This window comes from Manihot esculenta, chromosome 15 (genome assembly GCF_001659605.2).
Source record: "Manihot esculenta cultivar AM560-2 chromosome 15, M.esculenta_v8, whole genome shotgun sequence".
Taxonomy (NCBI): Eukaryota; Viridiplantae; Streptophyta; class Magnoliopsida; order Malpighiales; family Euphorbiaceae; genus Manihot; species Manihot esculenta.
The window spans coordinates 2,816,020-2,841,867 of NC_035175.2; the positions used below are offsets into that span (position 1 = coordinate 2,816,020).

Sequence of the window (25,848 nt, forward strand, 5' to 3'; positions counted from 1 at the left end):
TATAAATTTTTTTATATATTTATATTTAAAAATTTAAATTTAAATATTCTTTAGAAATATTAAATTTTTTAAATGAAAATTATTAATGAAAAATATCTTTTATATAAATTATTAATTAAAATATATAAGATTAAACGGATTCGGGTTTTATTCGGATAATAATAATCGGGTTTGGAACGGATTCGGATAGTTTAAATTAATTTTTAATCGGGTTCGGAACGGGTTCGGATATTACTAATATAAATCGGGTTCGGGTTCAGGTAGTTTAATTTTCGCGGGTACCCTAGCCGTTTACATCCCTAATCCCTGCTACGTTGATACGGACGTACGATGAAATCAGATTTCTGTCCCATGCGTAACGGCCTCTGGTTCTTCCCGAACGCGCATGTGGGTGGTCCCCTGTGACGGATGGGTAGGCCTCCCTCCTGATCCTGAGTTGGGCCGAAAGGTAGAATTAAGACTGAGCCCAGAGAGGATCTGTTCGTTGGACCGACAATGCTGGGCTGGCCTGACTGAAAAGATTAACTGGAGCCCGGTCTCGAGGCTGAGCGGATCGGACCTGGTGCATGTATGAGGCTTGTGGGCCTCTAGATAATGGACTGGTATCGTGGACTTGACCTCAGACCGAGGTGGAGAAACTCAGCGGTCATTAATTAGTATTACATAATTTAAAAATGAGTAAAAATATATATATAAAAAATAAAAATTAATGTTATTTTGAAAATTTTAAATTGACAAATAATTTTTAAAAAATCTAAAATAACAATTATCGTGGAACTTAGTTTGATTTTCCACTGGTGTTTTAATGAATTAAGGATTATGAAGTGAGTGGGTGTAGATTCTCAAATCTAAAAATTATAGTTTTGAGTTGGGGGGGATTTCCATCCTTCATTTCATGGTGCGCTGACATTTTATTTTTGTTATCTTTTTTGTTAATTTAATCATTGTCCTCCAAATTAAAATTTCCCAACTTTATAAATATATGTACAGGCTTTATGTATTGCTTTCACCGAGTCACCCAGTTGCTTTCCCACTATTAAAAATCTATCTATTACCAATAGAATTTTACAAATTCATTAATATTATCAACAATTTTTAAAATTTATTATTAATTTTTAATTAAAAAATTTTATATTAAATTTAGGAACAAATTTTGAACACTATTGGTCCTATTAACAGATCTTAAAATTCATGATGACTTGATTTTTAGTGATGCGTGTCCTCAAAGACCAGCTTTGTTCTGGTGGTTGGCTTTCTGATCGGTGAGAAGGCTTAATTTTAGTGATGGATAATTCTTGAGGTATCAGACTTGCATGTCTTTCTTGGTGACCCTCAATAAATGATAAATTTGCTAAAGAAGCTGATCCGTCGTCCTCTTTCTTCGCAGTTTAGATTTTAGCCTTTAATGACTGTGGCTCACTTTAGTTGCCAAAACGTTCTATTCTCAGCGCCGTTCTGGATCTACTCTTCTAGCAGTGATTTCTCTACTTTGGGCCTCAGCTAGTTTCTTGCATGTTGTAGCGGGGCTTGGGTGAGATGCTTTAATGGTTATTTTGGCTTCTAGAGTTTAATGTGGTTTGAGGAAAAATGGGCGAGTATTGGATTCTGCTGCTTTTTTTCTTATTTTGCCTCTCTCCTGATGTTTTTGAGTGCTTTGTTTCTGTGTTGTTTCGAGAAAAAATTTAATGTCATCTTTCCACATAAGAATCAAAAGGCAATTATTGTTGTCGTAACTACAAATCTATTTTCTCTTTTCTTTAGCTTTGGAGTTTAGTTGTTGATCCTTTAGATTTGTTTGCAATTTAAAACTATTTTTTAGGCTTCAGAAGCCTTTATTTTTAGTGTTGTACAAATTAGATTATATTATATGGGGTTAATGAAATTCATTCTACCTTAAAAGAAAAGACTCGTAATGTCTTCTATTTTCCAAGTCTAGTGCACAAGTGGCTGCAAACTGCAACTATAGCGTAATTAATGGAATTGTCCTGCCTCTTGTCGGTTTCCATGGAATATGACTAGAGTGTTCCACTTGAATGTGATTATTTTAGAAAATAAGTTTTTTCTTTATTAATTTAAATATTTATATCTATAATTATCATTACTTGTAATAAATACACAAATTTGAACACAAATAATTCATCTATCAGGTCTAGCTTATATATGTTTCAGTTGAAAGAGTTTACTTCACTGGCTAAGCCTACTGTAGCAGCTTTGGTTGCTTCTGGAATTATTGTCACAACTGGACGTACGGCGATGGTAATTGCTTGTGTCGGTTATTTGACCTTGGAAATTAATGACACCAGCTGTAAGAAAAATACTTTATCAGATTTATATATTTTTAGCTGAAAGAGATACTAATTTAAATTTGTTAAGTCAAAAAAATCTTATAGAAAATAATTTTTAAAAAATATTGCAAGGTACACCTTAATATAATTAACATTTGGGGCTTAAAATATGTGTCTTATCATATAGAATTATTTAAATATTACTAATTGAAAATTTCCAAGAAAAATATCAAAAACGTTGTTGTGGTTGTAAAAAAAATATCTAGATTTAATATAAATGCCCTCAAAATCAGGCAAAGTTACCATTGTCCCTGCCCTTGTGGGTTGTGGCGTGGGTCTATGTTTTCCGCTGGCGTATTCCCATCTCCGACACGGCTTCGTCTCTATTTTCCAACATTTCTAGGGAATTCCTACTAATGGGATTGAAGACTGACCAGTGAATTTCTGCAGGACACGTATCACTTGATCCCATAAACTATCAGTCACCTTAAAGTCCTTCAAAAATTATAAAATAGAACGATTGTATGATCTATGGTATAATAAGTTAATAGATATAAAAATAATTATTTTAAAATAAATATTAATTAATTACTATATTTTAAAAAGTTTACCCATTTACTTTTTTAGAGTATATTTCTATTTATCCAATTTTTATTTAACCTGTATAATTACTGCCTTCCATGCCCGCTCAAATTTCCTCTGCATACTAGTCATCTGTCATCCAATGAGTCGTATGCAGGTGGCTTTCATAAGGCTTGAAAAGTTTCTCTTGACAGCATCGCACTCAAATCGTTTGAATGGTAAGTTTGCTTCCATTTGATTCACATTTTGAATTGAATTGAGAACCTACTTCTTCAATCGGACGGACAATTTCCACGTGAGACCAGGATCAGACCGTCGAAGGTGGGTTACACCAGTTGGTTGGACCCATACCCAGTAACCCATGGATGGAGAAAGCGGAAAGAAAATTCAACCATGTACACGAAACAGTTGACTAGAAATATAATCTCGAAAAGGTGAGTTCGCCCTAGTAGAATTGCTCCATTAACATATCTCTTATAAACCAACGCAAAACAGGACAAGGAAAACAGAACCAGAAATGAGAATCCATACCCGGTTAGTCTCTTCTCTCATCTTCTTTCTTTCTTTTAATTATATTCTCAACTGTTTGCAAGCTCAGCCAGAGCCAAGCACCCAAGGATTTACTTGCACGGTGAACCAGACTAGCAACCCATGCCAAACCTACGCCTTCTACAGAGCCACGGCACCCAACTTCCTTGACCTGGGTTCCGTCGGTGACCTTTTCTCTGTTAGCCGTCTTATGATATCAAAACCAAGCAACATCTCCTCTCCGTCTTCACCTCTTATCCCTGACCAATCTCTCTTTGTTCCTTTGTCATGTTCTTGCAATACAGTCAATGTCACTACTGGTGTCAATTACTCATATGCAAACATCTCATACACGATCAAACAAGGTGACACTTTCTACCTGGTTTCTACTTATAACTTCCGAAACCTCACTACTTACCAGGCTGTTGAGGTCGTGAACCCCACGCTCATCCCTACTCTACTCGATATAGGCCAAAACGTGATCTTTCCAGTATTTTGCAAGTGTCCTAATCAAACCCAATTGCAAAACCAGGTGAATTATCTGATTTCTTATGTGTTTCAACCTTCTGATAACTTATCACTGGTTGCTTCAAGGTTTGGAGTTGACACACAGTCGATTATAGATGTTAATGGCAATAATCCACAGCCTTTTAATACAATCTTCATTCCAGTCAATCGACTTCCAATATTGTCGCAGCCTATAGTTACTCCTGTGGCTTCTGGAAGGAAAGAGAGGAAAGGTTTGATCACAGGATTGGCAATCGGGCTTGGAGTTACCGGGGTTTTGTTGATTTTGATAAGTGGAGTTTGGGTATGTAGAGAGGATAAGTTGAAGAGAGAGAGAGAAGGGGATGAAGAGAAGCGGAGACTGCAATTCTATGGAGAACGGAAAGGTTCAAAGGACATGGAAACAAATTTGCTAGCAGATGTTTCAGATTGCTTGGACAAGTACAGGGTCTTTAAGATTGATGAACTGAGAGAAGCTACAGATGGATTCAATGAAAATTTCTTGATTCAAGGGTCTGTGTATAAAGGATCCATTAATGGGGAGGATTACGCCATTAAGAAGATGAATTGGAATGCTTACGAGGAGCTTAAGATCTTACAGAAGGTAAAATACTAAAATTCCTCTTTGACGCACGTTATAGCTTTCACTTTTTTCTTTGATTCCTAATCAGGGGCACAATATCCTGTCAATAGTTTCAGATAATCGTAGTTATTAAGGATTGGGCACTGATGACTCAGAACTAGTTTATCTCAAATGTTGAAGATTGCAACATCAAAAGCATGAAAGTAATTGGAATCATAAGACTGATTGCAGGAGTACATAATTAAGAATACAGAAAGACATGGGGATCAAAAACGAAACATCCCAGTAGACAATGACACCAGTCTTGACTTCCATTTAGATTTCTAGTTGTTTGAATTTTATAAATTAAAAATTAAAGATTAAAAATTATTTGGTTAGGTAAAGTGACCTGTCCATTCCGTAGGGAATATTATACTATGGTTGCCTCTACTTGGAAGGCTTTAAAGGTATAACTACAGAACAGATTTCAAATAATTGAGAAGGAAATGAGTTCATGTATTGCGTCAGCCTGGCCCTAATTCTCTGGAATGTATTCTTTTGGATTACTCATCACGGCATCACAAGTGCAAAATAATACTCGAATCCTTTTCTTCTTTTTCTTTCTTTCTAAAGCAGTCAAAACAGAAAGAATGAAACCTGTGAATGCTCTCATAGAAACGGTAGGATTAATTTATATTATGTTAATTGGATTTGCGAAACTGAACCATCTTTGGCTGATTAGAAAAATATCAATTGTATCATTTGTTGAAATGCTGAATGATGCTGCAAAACAGTGAAAGAGTAGACCAAAGTCCAAGTTGTGTCTAGCACCCACAAACCCTTGTAACCCATTTCAATAGTTAATCATATTTCTAGAGCTTAATTGTTTTCCCTGCAAATTATTGATGTTTCATGACAAAGTCATGATCTTTCTGTCTGATGAAGGTAAACCATGGAAATTTGGTGAAGCTAGAGGGCTTTTGCATAGACACCGAGGACGCTGGTTGCTACCTAATCTATGAGTACATAGAAAATGGCTCTCTTCATTCATGGCTGCACGGCAACAATAATGAAAAGTTGAACTGGAAGACAAGATTACGCATAGCTATTGATGTTGCCAATGGTCTCCAATACATCCATGAACACACTAGACCAAGGGTTGTGCACAAAGACATCAAAAGCAGTAACATCCTTTTAGATTCAACCATGAGAGCCAAAATTGCCAACTTTGGACTAGCAAAATCAGGGTGCAACGCCATCACAATGCACATTGTCGGTACTCAAGGCTACATTGCACCTGAATATCTAACTGATGGCGTGGTTTCGACAAAGATGGATGTTTTCTCCTTCGGTGTGGTTCTGCTTGAGCTCATATCCGGCAAGGAAGCTATTGATGAAGAGGGTAAGGTTTTATGGGCAAAAGCTAAAGCAGTTTTGGATGGAAATGTGGAAAAGAAAGAGAAAAGATTGAAGGCATTGATGGATGATGTTCTTTCAGAAGAATCAGGCTCAATAATAGAGAGTGTAATGAATGTAATGAACGTTGCTGGTGCTTGTCTGCATAGAGATCCTTCAAAGAGGCCTAGCGTGGTGGATATTGTTTATGCTTTGTGTAAGAGCGATGATTTGTTCTTTGACATCTCGGAAGATGGCTTATCCGAACCTCAGGTCACAGCAAGATAAATTGGCTTCTGGTAGTTCAGAGATGGAGTTTAGTGGATATATATAATAATGAGGCCCTTTTTGTCCTTTCAAGTTCTTATATTTCCCCTGAATAAATACTAATAGTAATAAGATTAAGGCCATACAGGGGAAGGAACGAGGTGTTATACTAATTTAATGGAATTTATAAATAAAATTCATATATTTTTATTCTAAATTCATATATTTCCCTGCAAATAAATTTATTCTAAATAAATAAAATTCATAATTTAATGGAATTTCTCATTATTTGGAAAATATGTCCATCTGCTTCTTTGGACGTCACTGCCTTTCTAATTGGGCCATCAACATTAACCCATCTGGGTTTCTCTTCCAATATGAATTGTGGGCCATCAGGGAGAAGGACTTCAACTCAAGGTGAATTTGAGATTGTGATTTCAGTTTATCTTTTTTTTTTTCTCAAAAGAAATTATTTTAATTATTTTTTAAAACGTAATTGAAGAACTATATATATTTTTCAATTTTCAAGATTTGAAATATATAAAAATTTTAATATAAAAACAAAGTGTTTAAAATGAAGAAAAAAACATATAATTGACTAAATTTATATTAATTTTTCGAAATTTTAATCTAAATTTAATAGATATGTAAAATGAAACCATAGTTTTTTTCAGAGTTTATTATTAAAAAAAAACTTCACGTTTTCTAATTCAAGTATTAATTTTGTAAATGGATTAAAAACTACCCATTTTTGTAAATTGCTTTTTAATTTACATTACTTAAATATTAAACTCAGAGAAAAAAGAGGGAAGCGTCTCTGTCGACAGCATCTCAAAGTTTACCTCCACGAGCCCTTATATTACCATCGCCAGCGTAGCCGTAGCATCAAAATAGTGTCTTCTACTTATCTACGTTCTCTATCTGGTGCTAAGCTACAGAAAGCAGCTAATATTGAATTGAGGAAAAATGGCCCATGGTGGCTATGGCAAGCGCAGGGTCGCCGAACGGAAGCCTCACGTGGGGCGGCGATCCAAGGGAATGGGCGTAGAGAAGAAGCCAAAGCCCAAGTCCGTGTCTCTTAAGAACCAGATTCGTTCCACAGAGCGCATGCTTCGCAAGGTACACTTCAGAATTCCATTTTTACCCAAATCTCCTGCGTCTTTCATTTTCGGCACTGGGATAAACCCCCGAAGAAAAAGGAAAAGTTTATACATGCTAGATTTAGGGTTTTGTGTGTTCAATCGACTTGTTCTTTTTTTTTTTTAAATATTATTTTTTCAAGTAGTGAATTCAGTTTCTATTCCCTTATTGAATAAGGATTTTGCAAGAATTTTAATTCTTTATGTTTCATTAAAAATATATATATATATAAATCGTGTATAAGAATTTATTTATTTATTATTATTATTGGCTTTGATTTTGTAATGATTGTGGTGGAAACTTTTTGTGTCATTTGCCTCTTTTTATTTAGTGGGGGTGATAAGAGCGGTTGGGTCATTGTATTGTGTTTCATTGAAAATGCTAAATGCAAGTGTTAATTCCCTCTAGGAACTTCCTCCTGAAGTCAGAGAGGCTCAAGAGAAAAAGTTAGAAGGACTTAAGAAGCAACAGGAGATTCATACACGTCTGGCTTTGGAACGCAAAATATTCTTGCGAGATAGGAAAATAAAGTTTTTTGGTAAGTTTATTTCTTTTTTTTTGTAATAAATTAATGTGGATCCTTTCCTACATGCCTTAGCATTCAATTTGCGTTGGGCACCGCCCAAGTTCTGTGCTTCATGCTTAAAAGCAACACTTCCTTTGTTCAGAAAGAAGAAAAGTAGAAAGAAGAATAAGGCGTCTGGAGAAACTGCAACGTGCTTCATCTGGTCAGGCACAGGATGCAGAGATTGCTGAGCAACTTTCTAAGTTGAAAGAGGACCTTGAATATGTTAGGGTATATGTTTGCCATTCTTTCTCTTTCAACAACATTTTTCTGTGAAATTTGAACTTGCTGTCCTCTAAATAGATCATGCTTTGAAATTATAAATTCACTAGTGTGCTGAATTTTTATTCAAAGGCTAATCAACGTTGAACTCATGGTCTTACTATTTGGTGAAGCTTTACCCTATATTGAATTTTTTTCATTTGAAACCAAAGTTCTGTAGGAGTAATCTTCAAGTAAATGTAGATGCTGCTATGTCCTCAGATTGTTTATTGAGAATAAATAAATGATTATAAAATATATTGGAAGCTAATTTCTTCTAACTGTTTCCACTTGCAGTTTTTTCCCAAGACTGAGAAATATGTATCTTTATTTACTGGAGGTGATGATTCAGACATAGTTGATAGGAGAAATGGATTGCGCAAGCAGATTAAAGCCAACTTAGTTGCTGCTGCAGCTAGTGGGAAGGATTTAGAAGGTATTTTCTTTCCTCTACTTCCACCAGCAGTTTTTCTGGTTGCCATTTTGGGAATGCTTATTTCTTTTGCTAGTGTGCTTTCATGCTGATACAAAGTGTTTAATAGTGGATTTTGTGGAAATCTGAGTTCAGATGTGTCCTATTTGAGGGAGAGGCATATCAATTATCTCAAAGAAATCAGACAAGTATTTTGACGAATATACCGATAAGTACTTATATTTGTAGTATACTGATAAAGTATACTGTAATCTCAGATAGAGAAGATTTGTACTGTGCTTGATGAATTGCATAAAACTTGGTGGAATGTTTATGTCAACTTTTCAAGTGCTTGCTTCGCTGAAATACAGCATATGGACTTGTGGCTTTTTTTTATAAGGACTTCAGAATGTAGTGGATTCTGCTAAATTGATCCTTATCTGTAGCTGTAGATGCTACTAGGTAATTGGCTTCTTTGTTATTGTGTTTTGTTTGGGAGAAGAAAGGTGGATGATTCTCAATGGTGTGGAGATTACATGGATTGGTTTATTCTTGCTAGACGTGGTTAATATGTTTATCTTACATATCTTGTATAGGGAATTTGGGATTGAGTTAATAATTGACATAAATATGTTTAATCCTCTTGCTTCTCTCGAAACATTCAGCACACTTTTTAATTGTACTCTATCAAGTTTATGCACTTCAATGTGAAACAGGCTTATAACTTTATGTTGGCATAATCAGCCTCCCCCCCCTCCCTCTTCTCTCTCTCCCCTTGTAGAACTTCTTCTTCTGAGATTGAGGCGCCTTGAGTAAAAGCTTAATGTGGATAGTGCTTGTGTGGGGTGGCCTTGCTAAAATATTGGAAATTTTTTTATTAGAACGGGCATCATATGATGAAAAAAAGTGTTCAATCACCAAAATAATATTTTGTTATTACAATGTTGCAAACAAATTGATGTCTTCTTTTGGACTTCCCTTTTACAGAGACGGGAAGTGAGGATGATGGTCTTTTGGATTTGAGTGAAGATGATTTCTTCTTAACTGGAACCTCAAGTGATGAAGCAGATGCAGATGATGAGTGGACTGATAAAAGTACAAGGTATATCAAGTAATTGTAAGGGAGGGATGGAGGTTTCAAGGATTTCTTTTCTTTGTCCTCCCTTTTTTCTTATTGGTGGTAACACTTGAATTTTATTTTTATTACTACGTATAAGTATAATAACAGTTCAAGTACCAGAAAATTAGGTAACATGTAATGGTACATTAGCCGGTCGCGATGTTATTTTCGTGTATATGCATATTTAATTTTTATTATTTACTTTTCAGGGAACAAGCTTCCAGCACTTCTGGCAAAGCAGCATCCGGTATGTCCAGTGATGAAAGGAACCAGGTTATGTGTCCAATCTGAATATGGCATCCTTGTTCAATGACTTGCCCAGCTATTAGTTGTTTCTATATTTTTCTTATTCTTTTTCCCTGACATCAGTTGTTTTGTACAGAAACAGATGTCTGCTAGAGCACTAATGCCTCCTCCTCGGCCTTCAAACAACTCTTTATCAAATTTTTCACATGCCCATTCAAGGTTTGGAGCTTCATCAAGCAAAAATTCATGGATGCAGAGGTCTGAAATTTCTACATCCAGCAATACATCAAGTAGCAGAAGTGGGTCTTCGTTTAAAGCAGGGGGATCTTCAAATACAAGAACGGGGAATGGTAGTAATCTAAGTTCAAATTCTGATGCACAGAAACCCCGAAGGAAGAGGAGGCCAAAGAAGAAAAAACAACAGGTATTTTTTTTTTAATATTAATGTTGTACCCCTTATTTTTTTATTTAATTATTTTCTCTTCTGTTGCAATTTTGGCATTTGTATCATGCTTAGATGTTGAATGCTAATCTTCATGGCGTTTGCCACTTTGGATAATCATTCAATATGCTGTTTGGGGAGTGAATAGAAAGTTAATCATGGCATATTGATTACTGAATATTTTGTGCAATAACATTTTCCCTTTTCTACTTAATATTTTATTTTACATTTTGGTCTATAATAATTTATTTTCTCGTCCATTTGCAGGCATAAACTGGATGAACTCAACATTCATGTAACTTCACTATGACCAATTGAAGTATATTATATGACAAGACAGTTACGGAAAAAAATGTTTGTGCTTCTGTTTAACCGTCAATATTTTTCATTTTTTTTTTGTGGGTAGGTACTCAGAAGTCTGTACTTAATGGTTCTTTGGAATGATCATCTCTATGCATTACGAGATGGTAGGTTTATTTGAGGATTCTTTTCAACATTTAATTTTTATAGAATCAATCTTTATTAGAATTTTCATTTCTCTTTGCATCTCTATGTACTCAGAGATGCCCAGTGTTGTGCCGAGCGACCTGAAACTGAGTTTAGGCGCTACATTCATTAAACATCTCCAAGAAAAGGTGCATTGTTCATTTGATGTCTTAGTGCAGCTTTAAGCTTCAGCTTGGCTTAATTTATTGTGTAAATAAGTTTTGATTTAATAAAATATTATTTTTTAATTTAAAATATTAAAAATTTAGTATTTTAATTAAAATATAAAATTTAAAAATGCATAAAAAATGTAAATGATTTTTAAAATTATAAGAATGAATTTTTATAATTAAAAATAATATTTTATCATTAAAAAATATTATATTAAATCAAAATTTATTTAAAATAAAAATACAGAAATTTAATTGATAAAAAAATTAAATTAAACGTATATGATACTTAAATAAAAATATTGAAATTTAATTGAATTTATTTTCATAAAAAATCTCTTATATTTGAGCTCTGCCAGTTTACCGGCAATTGGCTTTCTTTTCTTTCCCCGTTTTTTTTAATGGTGTTTCGAAGTTGCGTGGTCATATAATAAGATGGTGAAAAAGTTATTACTCTTTAATTTTTTTATTTATTTTTATCTAAATTCATATCAATTAGTTTTTTAGAAAAAAAATAACATAATAATAATATTTATAATTATAGCTTAATTTAATAATAAGTACATTTAATAAATTTAAGAGGTTTAAGGTTATATTTCTCAATTTCAATATTTATTTCAAAAAAATATATATAATATAAAAATAATTAAAAATGTAAAATTTTATTTTCTATTTCTATGATTTTTAATTTTTATATTAATTAAAATACTAAATTTTTTGATATTTTAAATTATAAAAATTATTTTATTATTAAAAGATAATATTATATTAATCCGTTACTTATTTTATAAAGCATACGAGTTAAATTAAAAAAAAAAAAAAAGGCTTATTTACATATTATAATTTTAAGGCGTAAAAGAGCAGCTTTACATACCTCGTCAATTTTGGCGCCATGAAATGAATCACTCTCTCTTAAACCTTCTCAATAGGTGCCAGTCTCTCAAAACCTTAAAATCTATCCATGCTTATCTTGTAATCTCAGGCTCCCTCACCTCCTCCGACCTCACTCTGAACAAACTTCTAAGGCTTTACTCTCGATTTGGTTCCATCTCGTGCGCTCACAAACTGTTCGATGAAATCCCGGAACCAAATACATTTCTGTGGACAGCATTGATTCATGGTTTCACTGAAGCTCACCAGTATGAAAATGCATTTTCACTCTTTATTGATATGCACAGAGACTCCATTGCGCCTTTGAATTTCACTATTGCATCAGTGTTTAAGGCTTTGGCTAGGCTGGGGAGACTCAAAGATGGGGAGGTGGTATATGGGTTTGCATTGAAATGTGGTTTTGCGTTTGATTTGATAGTCCAAAATGCAATGATTGATTTGTTCATGAGATGTGGCGCAGTGGGCTTTGCAAGACGGATTTTTGATGAGATAGAGGAGAGAGATGTTGTTTCTTGGAATTCAATGGTATTGGGTTATGGAAATAATGGATTAGTTGGTATTGCTCGCGAGCTTTTTGATAGAATTGAAAAGAGGAATGTGATCTCGTGGACTAGTATAATTCAGGGATATATCAAGTCTGGGGAAATGGTGGAGGCACGGATTCTTTTCGAGAAGATGCCTGCAAAAGACTTGGCAGCATGGAAGGTGATGCTTTCTGGGTATATGAGTGTTGGAAATCTTATTGCTGCTCGACATCTTTTTGAAAGGATGCCAACTTATGATGTTGGAACATGGAATATGATGGTTTCGGGGTTTGGTAAAGCAGGGGATTTGGAAAATGCAAAAGTGTTTTTTGACCAGATGCAGGAAAGAAATGTTGCATCTTGGGTTATGATGATGGATGGGTATGTTAAAGTTGGAGATATGGAAGGTGCTAGGTGTTTATTTGATCAGATGCCTGAGAAGAACTTGGTTGCTTGGTCAACTGTGATTGGAGGTTATGCCAAAAATGGGCAGCCTCGTAGTGCTCTGGAGTTGTACAAATCCTTCAAGAAGCAAAATATTAAGCCAGATGAAACTTTTGTGTTGGGAATTATCTCGGCTTGTTCACAGTTAGGAGTTCTAGATACAGCAGAATCAGTTATCCATGACTTCATAGGACCTTCTCTTTCTTCTAATCTGCAGCTACTCACCAGTTTGATAGACATGTATGCAAAATGTGGAACCATTGAGAGGGCAGTGAAAGTGTTTGAAATGGTTGACCATAAAGATTTGCTTTGCTACAGCACAATGATAACAGCCTTTGCAAATCATGGATTAAGTGACAATGCCATTTCTTTGTTTGATGAGATGCAAAAGGCAAACATAAAACCTGATGGAGTGACTTTTCTTGGGGTTTTGACTGCTTGTAACCATGGGGGCCTCATTTATGAGGGCAGGAGGTTTTTCAAACAAATGATTGATGAATGTGGAATTCAACCCTTGGAAAAGCACTATGCTTGTTTTGTTGACATTCTTAGTCGTGCTGGGTGCCTTGAAGAAGCACATAGTGTCATATGCAGCATGTCAATTTTACCTAGTGCGGCCATATGGGGTGCTCTGCTCGCAGCTTGTAGGGTTTATCACAATGTTCTTTTGGCTGAAGTTGCAGCAGCTGAACTGTTCAAGATTGAGCCAGATAATTCTGGAAATTATGTTCTTTTATGTAGCATTTATGCTGATGCTGGACGATGGAACGATGTTGCTAAAGTGAGGACAATGATTAGGGATAACCAAGTTAAAAAGAATAAAGGTTCCAGCTGGATTGAGTTGGGATGTGTAGTCCATGAGTTTGTCATGGGTGATGATGCTCATTTTGATTCAGAAAACATTTACTTTGTTTTGGACTTGCTCACCAAAGAAATGAAGCTTTTGGGACGTAGAGATCATAATTCAACTTTCTCTAACAGCATAGATGAAAGGTTAGCCTTGTAGACGCTGTGAGTTTGCTTCATTGTGACATAGGGTCATGGATTAAAATTACATAAACTATTTCCTTGTATTATTGCCGAGATTCACATGCATAATTCCCATAAATGGTAGTTGGACAGTGAGGGGCTTAACTTCCATTTGATTTTCAGCTTCAAGAACAAAGCAGCTTATGAAATGGATATCGTGACCTTTTCCAGTCTCCTTTTTGCTGGTTGAACCTGTTCAAGTATTGAGTTCTCAAGGAATCTCAGTTCAAAGCATCAGCACTGAGGACTATGATATATTTATTCATGTCATTGTTACCACTAAACCTTTTACATCTTTGATTTGATTTTGTGCTTCAAATCTTTGGTATTTGGGGGAAAGCTTCCAATATTTGTTAATTGGTGCTAGTGCCACTGCATGAATCCTAGTCACGCTCTGAAATTAGCTTCCAAACAAAGTCCTGAGGTGATTTACTTTCTTTCTTAAGTAGCCCTCTAAATTTTTATTTCTTTTGACTGAATGTGGTCCTAAAAGGCGCTGTCAGCAGCAAAACTGTTCTGTGCAGTTGAACCAATTAAACTAATTGCTTTTGATATTTTATTGAACTAAATAACTTTTCATGTCATAGAATTTACATAAGTTAGTTGTTAAGTAATAATGATCAGCAGATGTGACAGTAACATCCCCTTGGATCCCACTTTGGTCTAAAAATAGTTGGAGCTTATTAAATGCTTGCATTTTTTTTTTTTTGTCAATATTGCCCCGTGTTGGTATGTTGTCATAGATTACATGTAAAGGAAATCAACTTATTTTCTTTAGAAAAGGAAAAATCTAAACTCATTTTGAAGCTGAGATGGAAATGTCGATAGATTACTGGATGTTCCCAATATTATTTCATTTGTGGGCATTTTACCCGATTGTGGTTGTGCCTATAGGTGATGTAGCCAGTGAAGATAACACCTTTATTACAGTACTCCAGAGCAATGGAAGTACCTGAGTGGCAAGCAGCCTGTTCCTTTTTTTTCCTCTTTTCTTTTCTGGGTGACACAAGGTTTGAGCCACATAATCTGTGATACATGTCATGTGGGCTGTCTCTGAGCTGGTTTGAGGTCGATAACTCTTCGAGAATTGAGATGGCCTAATATTTCTAGCCTAAAATTAACTAACTTTGTCGCATTTATATGTGCTGGCTGAGGACTGGCTTTCTAGGATGCTGGAGATTACAAAAATGTCTGTAAGTATTACAGTTATTAATAAGTTAATCACTAATTATTGAAAAACTTGATAAAACATTTCTAAATTTTAATTTCGATAAACACATTCGTCTTTACATCTATTTTCTAAAAATCTTTCAACATACATTGTTACTCAAATTTCAAATAAATAACTATTTAATTCGTAATTATTATGGTTATTAATATTTTTATCTATTTATTTTTAAAAAACTATATTAAAACATTGATCTTCTACAAAAATCTTTTAGTCTTCTTTTAAAGTGTTAATAGTTAAACTGATAAAGGGAAGAAAGTGTAATAAAATCAAAACTCAAATTTAACAAATTTTTAAATATTCATATTATCAACTTATCAATAATAATATTGGGAAATAATATTTTTGTAATTCATCCATTGAGTATTGACGGGTACTTGCTGCAACTATCTTTGAATATGTCTTTCATAAGATAGGTGAATTGTTGTCTTAATTTTATCAATGGATTCTAAACCACAAACGACAACCATATCAACTTAGAGATCACTAGAGTCAAGCCCTGGAATTATGTTAAATCTTGTTTTGCGTAAAGCATTAGGGTTTATTTAGACAAAGGGAGGTATAAAAGACGATGATGTTAATGCTTAAATATAATAATAATCTATTTGTCTAGAATTTCAACAAGACTGCACTTGTATTTAGTGATTCTAATTCAATGAATATATAAATTGTAAGTGGTGTGGAAGAGTTTTGTTTAAGTCCAAAAGTGTAGAAGCAAATTTAAAAATTAAGTATAAAAAGCATAAATGCATTGCATATGTTGCAAGGCAGAATTTTTAATCTGTTAATGACTTTAATCTTATAAATATTCTTTTTTTTTTTGGGTCAAATCTATGATTATTCTTTAAAAGAAAAAGTAAACATGAATTTGGTTGATGGCATGTGGTTCCCAACTGATAATCCTTTTGCCAAAAGACTATCAGACAGAAGAAAGTTTACAAAACCCCAAAAATCTTCTCCTTGCTCGATAAGATTTCCTTAATCAAAGTGTTAATTAATGGTAATCCCATGTTTAGCCATATCCTGAAAAGCAACTTCTTTAGGAAAAGCAATAGCAAATTAATAATACTTGCAGAAAATTTGTCTTCCAAAAACAGAGCAATACTTTTAGACTAGCTCTCTCCCTGTATATTTTTAAAAAAAAAAAATTGAAATTTTTTTTTACTTGTTACAATAAAGCTGTTTGAGAAAGAAAAAATCAATTTGAATTTTGTAGATGGGCTTCTTGGAGAGGAATCTGATTCAGCGGTGAATGCTTCTTAATTTCAAGACCAGCCACTGTTGCTTGGAGCTCTGACCACTGACCACTGACCACGACCATTCTCTTTCTCATGAACAGAGCAGTTAATAATGTTGAGTGCGGCATGTGCATCTCTTTTGGTCTTCACTGTTCCCAACATCAGTTTTTCTAGTCAATATGCTCTGCGCCAGAAAACAACTGAAACTGATAAAAAGATATCAATCTTTTTTTTCTTTGTTGAGGATATTAAGCACGCCCTCTTTCACACGCAGGTTCTGAAACCCTAGTCCCCAAACCCAAAGGTCTCTGGATCTGCTCTGAATACCATGGAGTGATGCTTAAGTTATGGCTGTTTTTATATCCAAATCCAAGCTTTCTTTTAGAAAGTACTTGTAATTTTGATTAATAAGAGACACATGGATACGTAATGAGGGTCAAATATTAGGCACAAAACTCCATAGGTGCTATCATATATGAATTCAAAATTGCAGCAACTCATTTTTCAGAGATTTACTTACTAGTTTTCTTTCTTTGGCTGCTTCAGATCTAACAGTTACAAATTATTCTCATCTCTTCTGCATTTATGCTCTATCTTTTGCTCTTTTTCCCTGATTTTATTGATGAAGAGAGCGAGTAAAAAAAATAAATTTTATTAGGAGCTGCAGGTTGCAATTGCATTATTGTTAAATTAAATCAGAATAATTCATTTTTATCGATTTAATCAACCTACAAAAGGTGATAATAAAAGACAGAAGAGTTAACAATTAAAAGAAATAAATAAGATAAAAATATTTCTAACAGTAAAAGACTAATTCATTAATGGCTAAAATTTGAGAAAGAGAAATCATAAAAATTAAATTATTAGTTTCTCTTTAGTATAATAAAGGACTAAATAATTGTAATTTATGGACTAAATAATAAATTAAAAAAAAAAAAAGCTGTCAATCAATTCTAGACAACGGTAAAAGATCTTGCTACATATTTCTTGAACAACCAAATCTCAGTGAGAAGATGACATGTTTCTCATGGGCATGGAACCTATGAACAACTCAACTGGTAACCACATGAGCTTCATTACAAGTCTAAATATCTTCTATATTCAAGAAGCAAGAACAGTACGGAACAAGAACAACAAACTTTAACTCATGATAGAACATCTACAGTGTAGATCAGTCAGTTGCAATTAACAACAAAACTGTGCAACTTCATAGTATTGTATACAAAGTGTTACAGAACCATGCAAGACTTGAATGGACCTATCTTCAATTTCCTTTTTTCTTTAAGAAAACTTTTCCATTTACAGTTTTGGGTTGATGAGAGCACAATGATCAGCTGAATGAAACCATAGATCCACGCCACTACATATCTTGCTTCGTCATCCTATGACCGCAACTTTTAACTTCACAGTGATATTTTTTCTGTGTCCTGTCCAGCTTCAGGATCTGTCAATAGAGCGACCCAGAGATTTAGATTGAACATCTTCTTGCAGAACCCAAGCTGTAAAGATCTTTTTTTCCCTCCATAGGAAACATAATCTTTTCTTTTCCTGCTTCTTTGGGTTGCTGCTTCGGCTTGTGGGGTTTTCATACTCCACAGCCCAAGCCTCTTGCTTCTGATCCTTTCATGATTCTCAACCTTTTGCAGGATGACATGAACATTCTGCAGTAACATTAAACAAACCTTGTTTAGTTCCCAGAATCATAGATCAAAATTATTTTAAGAGAAAGATGAGAAAAAAAGAGGAAAGAAAGAAAGAAAGAAAGAAAGAAACTTACTCCCATGGAACATCTCCAACCAGCATCCAGTCACCATCCTTGTCCTCATAAGTAGGTGCATATTCTGATCCTTTGTAGCCTTCTCTCTCTGAGTACTCACCTGCAGAAGTGTAAATATTTATTCATTAGTTAGATTTGGTTGGTTAGCTAAATCTGTAATTTATTTCTTAGTTACAAATCTTCTCCATTGGTCAGTCGGCTCAATTAGGTGGTAAAAAAGCTTTCTTCCTTATTGAGAAAGTTTGAAAGATTTTCATTTTTTTTTCTTCTTATCCAAATTTTCAGCTCTCAATTTGTTCAGATAAATTTAATTCAAATACTATATGATAAAAACATACCTATGGTGAACTTGAACATGTTCTCTAAGGCTTTGAGGAGCTCTGGATAACCTTTATAAACCGTGAGGTCAATCTTTCTAAGGTATGGTGCCCCATCCATGCTTACTTTCACGTACATCCCAGAAGACTCAGCCTCAGTCTGCTTAGGCTGCTGCAAGCTATTTTTTCTGTAGGATCGGATTGGCGGCCACCCCACTATCAGTGCTCTGCAAGTCCCATCACCAAATCAGATCAATATTATAAGTATTCACATATAACATCTGCAAGGATCTAATATAAAGATTCTTCACGCAAAAATTACTAGTACTTACTTAGGAGCAGGGGGTGTGTCAGGGTCAGCACGTGGAACATCAGATTTGGCATCCTGATCTCTGCTCTCCGGCAACGGCCTCTTGTTGTTTCTAGCACAAGAAACTGCTTGTTCCTGATTTCTTTCAGTTCCTGGCAACCCAAGTGTAAGCTCGGTAGCCTTGAGGTTGAGATCATTCTCATATACAACACCACCTTCCATTTTTGTAACAATCTTTGATTAAAACCAGCCAAATGGAATATTACTGTTGCTGTGATGAGTTTTTTCGTTTGTTGCAGTGAGAAAATTTTGAGTTTGCTATGTGAATGGGAATCAAAGAATTTGAGTATTTTATATAGTATATGAAAAAGCGGATATAAGAAGAAACGGCGAGTGGCGAGCAAAATAGGATTTGGAATTTTAAGAATGCATGAATTGTGGACAAAGGCAAGCTAAGTTGTCGGTAGCAAGTAGCAATGGCAGCAGCTTTGAAGCAATTTGTCTATGCATTTAGGGGACAAGAGTGGGACAAGCACAGCCGCCCGTATGGAAGACTTTTTGGAGGGAGTTTAAAGTGGATACGGTCCAGATGAGTTTTGGGAGGGAAATCAGGATCGTCGATTGCTTAGGAGAGGGAAAAAAAATGAGGAAACATACCCATGTGGGTGATGGGGTCCACATGGGTTATTGGGTATGGGCATAGCATGGCCATGTGGGTCTAGAATTTGGCTGTGAGCTTTGAAATTTTTTGGTTATGGGTGGGTACATCACATGTGGGATAACATGGTCAGCCCCCCCCTCCCTGAGTTTATTTTTCTCTAACTCTATTTATTTTTATATGGTGGAAATTAATAAGAAAACTCAAGGATTTAATTTTTTTTTTCCGCCTGCCTTGTATAATAATAAGAATAAAAATTGAAAACTGAGTGGTTAATTAGGAAGATTGCGATGTTAATCAGGCCGGGCGACTGTGTGACAGAAATGGGTAACCAACATTGATTAGGAAAACCCAAAGCAGATAAGTAGGTGAGACCCACAGAGAGTGTGGAAATGAGCATAGGATGCCTATTCATTCCACGCTGATGATCAACATCAAGGGTCCATTTCTTGGTGCAGCAACCCACCCGTGCGCCTTCAAAAGCTTCTTCCATGTTTTGGTTATCAACAGATTTACATTTGATGTAACTTCCCTCTAAAGCTTTCTTTTCTCCCTTTTTCATCGTCTTCACTTCCACCCATTTCCAGAAAATCATTAATTTATTAAATATTTAAATTAAAATTAAAACCTATTAAGCACGTGATTTTATACAAACCATAAGAATTAAAGGGACAAACTGATCCTGTTATAACTTATAAATAATTTGTTAAAAAAAGTTTAAAAAAGAAAAACCTGATTGTATTCCAAGTTTCAGTGACTATGCTAAATAAAGTAATTCTTGCTTTATTGGATTATTTTATGAAAATTTAGAATAAAATTAATAAGATTTAATTGTGTTGTGTTGTTAAGAAAGTTTATGAATGTAGTTTCCATCCTTATTATTAAGAAAAGATTGCGTATACTTGCCTTCCTCCAATATAATTTTATAGTATGAATTCTTTTTATTTTTCTATTAAAATTGAAAAGTATCATTCAATCTGATTTGTTTCATTAATTAAAAAGCATAAACTTCATTTAATAATTTAAAGTTGGAGCCTTCACTCCCTGGAAAAAAAAAAAAAAAAAAGGTTAAAAGGCATGACTATTACTATTATTATCTATAAGACAAACGTAGATAACATCATAAAAGAACAACTAGAGAAATCATGGTATCTGTCTAATACATAGGAAATCCATATTCCTAAAATCAATATCCCTGCGCTTGGGTGTAATAAGCAGGATTGCCTTAGAAGGCTGGTTGTTGCGTGTGTCATTACCCAGCAATGTTGAAGCAAAGCATAGCAACATGCATATGGAAGAAATCTACAGGGGCAGCCGGCAGCAGTTTGGCTAAATTCTGTGGTCGAAGAAGAGTAATGAATATGACCAAATCCATGAATTAAAGCTGTTTGTTAGCGGACTCCCCGGCCCCTTATAGTCTAAGCTATAATAAGCTTTATCATCAGTTTGGCATCTGCTCAATCAGCACCAGCAACAAGATTGTGATGCACAGTAAATGATTCAGATTTAGGTCTATTCTGTGATGGTCTTTGATCCACTAAAACTCCAGCTTGGACAAATATATATTTGACATGACTCATCAATGGAGTCGAAATTGTCTAGTTGGCATGCTAGATCTCTGAGACTTTTGACCGACTGCTTGCATGTGACATGGACCCTCCACCTTTTGTGGTGCACATACTTTTCTGATTTATGGTCTTCACATACACATCACACATTAGATACGTGTGGTAGCGAATAGCGATAGCTCATTAGATTTATTTTCAAAAAGCATGCTTTAATCGTTTTATCTTGCTGGGTTTTTATTTCTTCAACGTCTCTATATATCTAGCTAGCTTGCTGGCTTCAGAACTACTGCTGGTTAAGATCTTGGACATGAACAATGAATTTTGGCAAGAAAAATTTTCATCTAGCTAGCTAGTAGCTACATTGTTTCACGTTTTATGTAATGTTAAAAACATTATCCTAAGAGATGGTACGAACAGCCGTACTTATTACAATACTCGTGCATTATTATATAAGTTGAATGTTTTTTAGGCATAAAATTAAAATGAGTGGTTGCAAAGAAAACTGCATTGAAAAATAATTTACTATTTTGAACTTATTAATTTGTGATAGGTAGGTCTCATCTAACTCATGTCTACCGTACCCATATGTATTTATGTGTACAACTACAACTCTAACCAAATTGAGATTAATCCAAAGGTTAGGAGAATTTTTTAAATTAGTGAGCTTTCTGGGTATGGATTCAATTTTAAAATTTTTTTCTTTTTTCCAATTAGAGACATATAGTAAGAAAACCAGCTAGTATGTCCATATATGTTCAAAGAAATTGCATTTTTTTTTTTTAAGTTTGAAATTGGTAGCAGAAACAAGACACAAATGTTCTCCTCATATTCTCACAACCATGGTTTTGTGTCTTGTGATCACAACAAAACAGACATGGAGACCCCTATACAGAAGGGCATGGGCTGGAATATATTGGTTTAGGCTAGTCGGTGCTCGACTGCTATACGATTTTGATTGCAGATTTGCAACTCAAATCCAACTTATCCACCAAAATGACATAGATCAAACAACTAAGCATAAGAAACGAACAGATTTTAAGCATTAACAAGATCTGTATCATATATAACATGCCTAAGAATTAATTTAAGCAAAAAAAGTGAGAAAGAGCTGGAGAGAAGTGATTGATTTCTTGCTGGTAGTATATCCATGAACGTAGACAAAATGACAAATATACAACTTAGCCAAGTAAAGTGGTCCCAAACAAAGCCAACAGATAGAGGAAAAAGAAATCCAACTCATATGAAACCCCCCACCCCAAAAGGAAGGAGCACTAAGACAATGTATGTGGGCGTCACAAATTGTAGGGCACCTTTCTCTGCATTAAATCCGTGGGCTTTCCCCTTATTAATTTCGCTTGCTAGCTTAGGACCACAGTTGCCCTAATGGCTCCACTTATAAAATAACAGTCAAAATATTTATTCCGATGAATTAAAAGGATCGATGTAACAAAATTTAGACCCTTTCTTATTGAATTTTTAATTTATTATATATATAGCTGTTATAATAATTATTAGTAAATCCAAAATCTTGCAATGTGTTAGTGAAAACGCGTTTGGGAGAGGGGATTTCAGACACCGAGTAACATTTTATAGCGAGAAAGAAGCATCATAATTTCATGAGCAGGTACACGTGTGTGGGATCAGAGCTGAGTAAGAAGAAGAAGATGAAGCTGCTTGGTTGTCAGGATCTGACAGAAAATAATTTTGCTTACCAAACTTGAAAAATGCTGCACAAAATGAATCCTCGCTAGCTGCAGGGTACTGTGTACTGCAACCATTAATATATTGAGCGTGCACTGCACATATACTACGAATCCAACTGACCACTTAATCTTCTCCTATTAGAATAACATGATTGAACAGAAAATTGCTTGAAGTTGGTCAGGCCACGTCTGTGAATCAAAGGCCATTCATGGGAATAACTTCATTCGACCTAATCCTGAGAGTAACAGGATTGATTTTTCATGTGTAGATGGGCTGTCAGTGAAGTAGGTCTCAGCTCATTACTGTACTTGTCATCCCTTGTTAACCAGGTTCAAGTAAAACAGCTATAGTATCTCAAGCCAGAACAAGTCACCGATGGATCATTCATAATCATGTACGGATTGATTGAGATTGGGAAGTTGGGTTATAATTATGGCTCCAAAACAAAACAAGATTAGCGGGAAATTTTGACCAGAAAATCAAACTTTTGCTAACAAGATCAGCTAACTGCGAATGAAGGGATAAAATTTAGGAGGCAGCAGAAGATTCGATTTAAATGGCAGTGTGGATGGGTCCATTGATGAGGGCCTTAAAACAATTAGCTACCATCAGTTGAAGCTTGAAGGGCCAAATTTGGGATCCATTCGTGCATGTCAGTTATACCCTTTTAATATCTTTAGGGCTTCATGAATAAAGCTCTTTCCTCTTCTGCTGTTAATATTAAAAGATCTCATTGAATTGCAATATGATTGCATGCATGCCTTTATCGGAATCTAATAGGGGTGAAAAAGGAAGAGAAGATGAGACACCAATCTACTTTGGTGCCATACTATGTCCTTTACTATGTTAATGTGTTATCTGTCCTTTATACTTGTGTTATATATTTAACCTAGTTTCTGCTTCATCCAGCATAAATGCATGCCCCCACATATCTGCTTCTTTCTTTCTTTATTTTTCTTTTTTCCGTTTTGCTAAATAGAGAAAATATGGGCAGAAAATGCAGAAGATTAGAAAGTTTGATCCGTTTAGGTAACCAAACAAATAATATTCGTATGTTCATATGATCTACTTTAAAAAGGTTTGGTGATCCTCTTGTCAGCCATTAGAGGATTTGGTATATCCTCTTCGGTTTTAGATGAACAGATGTAATTCGTTCACCATGATATTTCCATAATCATTCCCAGATTATAAACTCTCTTGAATAGCTTGAAGCTGCCTAAGAGACAAGTTTTTGTTGACTTGATTATTATTTTTTTTTTCCAAGGATATCAAACTATGTAATTAATTAGTCATTCATTAACTTTAAAACGCGTTAGTTGGGGCCAAAGATCAAAGATAATCAAGCAAAATGGGCAGGCTATTTTTAAAACTAGACATTCCAAGGGATGAGTGCCCTGGTCAGCCCCCACCATGGTATCTTGTGTCTCAGCTTCTACCAACATTTGGAATAATATTATTGTGGCCGAAGATTCTCATATATTGCAGTGGTAGGACCATCTCCCTTAATAAACTGCCCATAAATTGTTTGATTAAAAAACTGTTAATTAATAACTTAATATTAATCTACCTTTTTCCTTGCATTGCTGATCAACTTGGGAGATCACCTCGAGATCTGACCTTTTGATCTGCCAGAGCATATATAGAGAGAGTGGGGTGGCATACTTTTGAAACATTTTTACTTATATTGTGGGTGTGATGTGAACATGCATGCATGTAAACTGTAAAAAATATCACTGCTGTAAGATGAGAGAAGTTTGATTCTAGATCATCGAGGTTGGAATTATGTAGTAATCATCATTAATCTTGTGTAAGGCCCACGACGAAGAAAAAGAGGAAGATTGATATTGAAAGACTTTACCAAGCAGAAAAAGGTATGAAATTGAGCAGTATAGAAAATCAATTACTCACTTTTAAACAAAAAAAAAAAAAAAGGATATCTAGCACTGTGTTTATATCTCCAATTTGGTGGCTAAAAATGACCACAGGACCACCTTGGATATATAATCATGATATTTTTTAGCATTGAAGCTGTATACTATCACAAATAAATTCTTAGATTTTTCTATTGAATTAACCTTTTTTCCTGATTTCAAAATTCTAATTTAACCCAACCCAGTAACTGGAATCTTGATCAACCCAATTATATGAAGAACCCAAAAAGGGTGAAATCTCTCTGACAACAAAGGTGAGTAGTGTAAAATGGAATTTGGCTGAGAAGGGAGTCACTTTCTTTAGTGGATAAGGAGTTGTTTGGGAATGGAAATATAGATATTCTCTTATTGTGATATGATTTTGACTCTACCCAAATCCAAAAAATGGAAAAGGGTGTGTTAGTTTGTGAGTTTATTGAGTGAAGGATGTGTCTGGGAGTGGCTAAGATCATGGTCAATATAGGCAGATTAGGGGGGAAAATAACAATAATAAAAAAGTTAAAGAAAGGGGTTGGGAGATGTTGATGGGGCAAGGGCACAGCTAGGGTTAGGGATGTTTCTATCTGCAAAGGATGTGACCTGTCTCTAAGTGACCACCATGCCCTTCAATAGAATTAGTGACGTTGATATAACTGCTGTTCATCGATGCTGTTCTCCTCTCCTCTCCTCTCCTGTGTTGTTTACGAAAATTGCTACTCTTATATGCTTTCTTTGTTTTATTAAAAATATTTTCTCTATTTTTTATATTTAGAGTATTTAAAAATATATAATTAAAAATATTTTACTGATTAACATGTAAATTAGGTCTAGTTTTTAAAAGAATAAATCGTTTTACTTATTTTGAAAATTTTACAAATTTATTGACATATTTTATTTTTAATATTGCTATCAAATAATGAAAAATAAATTCTTATATTGAAAATTATTTTTGATAAAAAAATATTTTCTATATAAATTATTTTTTTTAAATATTTTTTACCATTTTAAATATTTATAAAAAAAATTAGTTAATAAATAATATTTTCCTTGTTAAATGTGAAATTAATAAAAATGACTTCTCAAAATAAAAAATTATTGCTTGAACTTTTAACAATATTAAATTTTTATTTATTTAACATTATTTCATTTATTTTATTAAACATTTAAAGATAAAAAATAAAATAAATGTAGCTTTATTAATTTACACCCATTTTATTTATAATTTTTGTTTTACATAAAATAATCATCAATTAAGAGCCAATCAGCAGCGACAGTTGCTGCA

At 34.4% G+C, this 25,848-nt stretch overlaps 4 protein-coding genes across 6 annotated transcripts; 3 read left to right on the forward strand and 1 right to left on the reverse strand.

Annotated features, from left to right (window-relative positions):
- Nucleotides 1-2,963: 2,963 nt before the first annotated feature.
- On the forward strand, nt 2,964-6,343 carry LOC110602378 (serine/threonine receptor-like kinase NFP). The gene is made up of 3 exons (XM_043951438.1): nt 2,964-3,085; nt 3,173-4,506; nt 5,410-6,343. The coding sequence occupies exons 2-3, from the start codon at nt 3,385-3,387 to the stop codon at nt 6,145-6,147; spliced, it is 1,860 nt and encodes a 619-aa protein (XP_043807373.1). The 5' UTR covers nt 2,964-3,085; nt 3,173-3,384; the 3' UTR covers nt 6,148-6,343.
- Nucleotides 6,344-6,929: 586 nt separating this feature from the next.
- Nucleotides 6,930-10,840, forward strand: LOC110600707 (rRNA-processing protein EFG1). 2 transcript variants are annotated; one of them, XM_021737547.2, is made up of 8 exons: nt 6,930-7,245; nt 7,675-7,804; nt 7,935-8,062; nt 8,390-8,528; nt 9,492-9,606; nt 9,834-9,897; nt 10,013-10,294; nt 10,580-10,840. In XM_021737547.2, exons 1-8 carry the CDS (start codon nt 7,093-7,095, stop codon nt 10,583-10,585), a joined length of 1,017 nt encoding a protein of 338 aa, XP_021593239.1. In that variant the 5' UTR covers nt 6,930-7,092; the 3' UTR covers nt 10,586-10,840. The 2 variants fall into 2 exon arrangements, with proteins under 2 accessions (XP_021593239.1, XP_021593238.1); XM_021737546.2 differs by having other exon boundaries at nt 6,931-7,245; nt 10,007-10,294.
- LOC110600706 (pentatricopeptide repeat-containing protein At4g02750) lies at nt 10,701-14,322 on the forward strand. 2 transcript variants are annotated; one of them, XM_021737545.2, is made up of 4 exons: nt 10,701-10,779; nt 10,874-10,947; nt 11,951-13,820; nt 13,980-14,322. In XM_021737545.2, the coding sequence occupies exons 3-4, from the start codon at nt 12,139-12,141 to the stop codon at nt 14,044-14,046; spliced, it is 1,749 nt and encodes a 582-aa protein (XP_021593237.1). In that variant the 5' UTR covers nt 10,701-10,779; nt 10,874-10,947; nt 11,951-12,138; the 3' UTR covers nt 14,047-14,322. The 2 variants fall into 2 exon arrangements, with proteins under 2 accessions (XP_021593237.1, XP_021593236.1); XM_021737544.2 differs by lacking the exons at nt 10,701-10,779; nt 10,874-10,947 and having other exon boundaries at nt 11,773-13,820.
- Nucleotides 14,323-17,596: 3,274 nt separating this feature from the next.
- Nucleotides 17,597-19,194, reverse strand: LOC110600708 (auxin-responsive protein IAA4). Its single transcript, XM_021737548.2, has 4 exons — nt 18,749-19,194; nt 18,438-18,643; nt 18,100-18,199; nt 17,597-17,983 (listed from the first exon to the last, which is right to left on the reverse strand). Exons 1-4 carry the CDS (start codon nt 18,946-18,948, stop codon nt 17,908-17,910), a joined length of 582 nt encoding a protein of 193 aa, XP_021593240.1. The 5' UTR covers nt 18,949-19,194; the 3' UTR covers nt 17,597-17,907.
- Nucleotides 19,195-25,848: the final 6,654 nt, after the last annotated feature.

What these genes read in the sequence shown, in the direction of transcription:
- LOC110602378 (XM_043951438.1), top strand. Translation starts at nt 3,385, where the DNA reads ATGAGAATCCATACCCGGTTAGTCTCTTCTCTCATCTTCTTTCTTTCT. An exon ending in AGCTTAAGATCTTACAGAAG is followed by an intron (nt 4,507 to 5,409) that starts GTAAAATACTAA and finishes TGTCTGATGAAG; the next exon opens with GTAAACCATGGAAATTTGGT.
- LOC110600707 (XM_021737546.2), top strand. Translation starts at nt 7,093, where the DNA reads ATGGCCCATGGTGGCTATGGCAAGCGCAGGGTCGCCGAACGGAAGCCT. An exon ending in CAGAGCGCATGCTTCGCAAG is followed by an intron (nt 7,246 to 7,674) that starts GTACACTTCAGA and finishes AATTCCCTCTAG; the next exon opens with GAACTTCCTCCTGAAGTCAG. An exon ending in TAGTGGGAAGGATTTAGAAG is followed by an intron (nt 8,529 to 9,491) that starts GTATTTTCTTTC and finishes TCCCTTTTACAG; the next exon opens with AGACGGGAAGTGAGGATGAT.
- LOC110600706 (XM_021737544.2), top strand. Translation starts at nt 11,866, where the DNA reads ATGAATCACTCTCTCTTAAACCTTCTCAATAGGTGCCAGTCTCTCAAA. An exon ending in TCTAACAGCATAGATGAAAG is followed by an intron (nt 13,821 to 13,979) that starts GTTAGCCTTGTA and finishes TTTGATTTTCAG; the next exon opens with CTTCAAGAACAAAGCAGCTT.
- LOC110600708 (XM_021737548.2), bottom strand. Translation starts at nt 18,948, where the DNA reads ATGGAAGGTGGTGTTGTATATGAGAATGATCTCAACCTCAAGGCTACC. An exon ending in GACACACCCCCTGCTCCTAA is followed by an intron (nt 18,644 to 18,748) that starts GTAAGTACTAGT and finishes TGGGACTTGCAG; the next exon opens with AGCACTGATAGTGGGGTGGC. An exon ending in CATGTTCAAGTTCACCATAG is followed by an intron (nt 18,200 to 18,437) that starts GTATGTTTTTAT and finishes ACACTTCTGCAG; the next exon opens with GTGAGTACTCAGAGAGAGAA.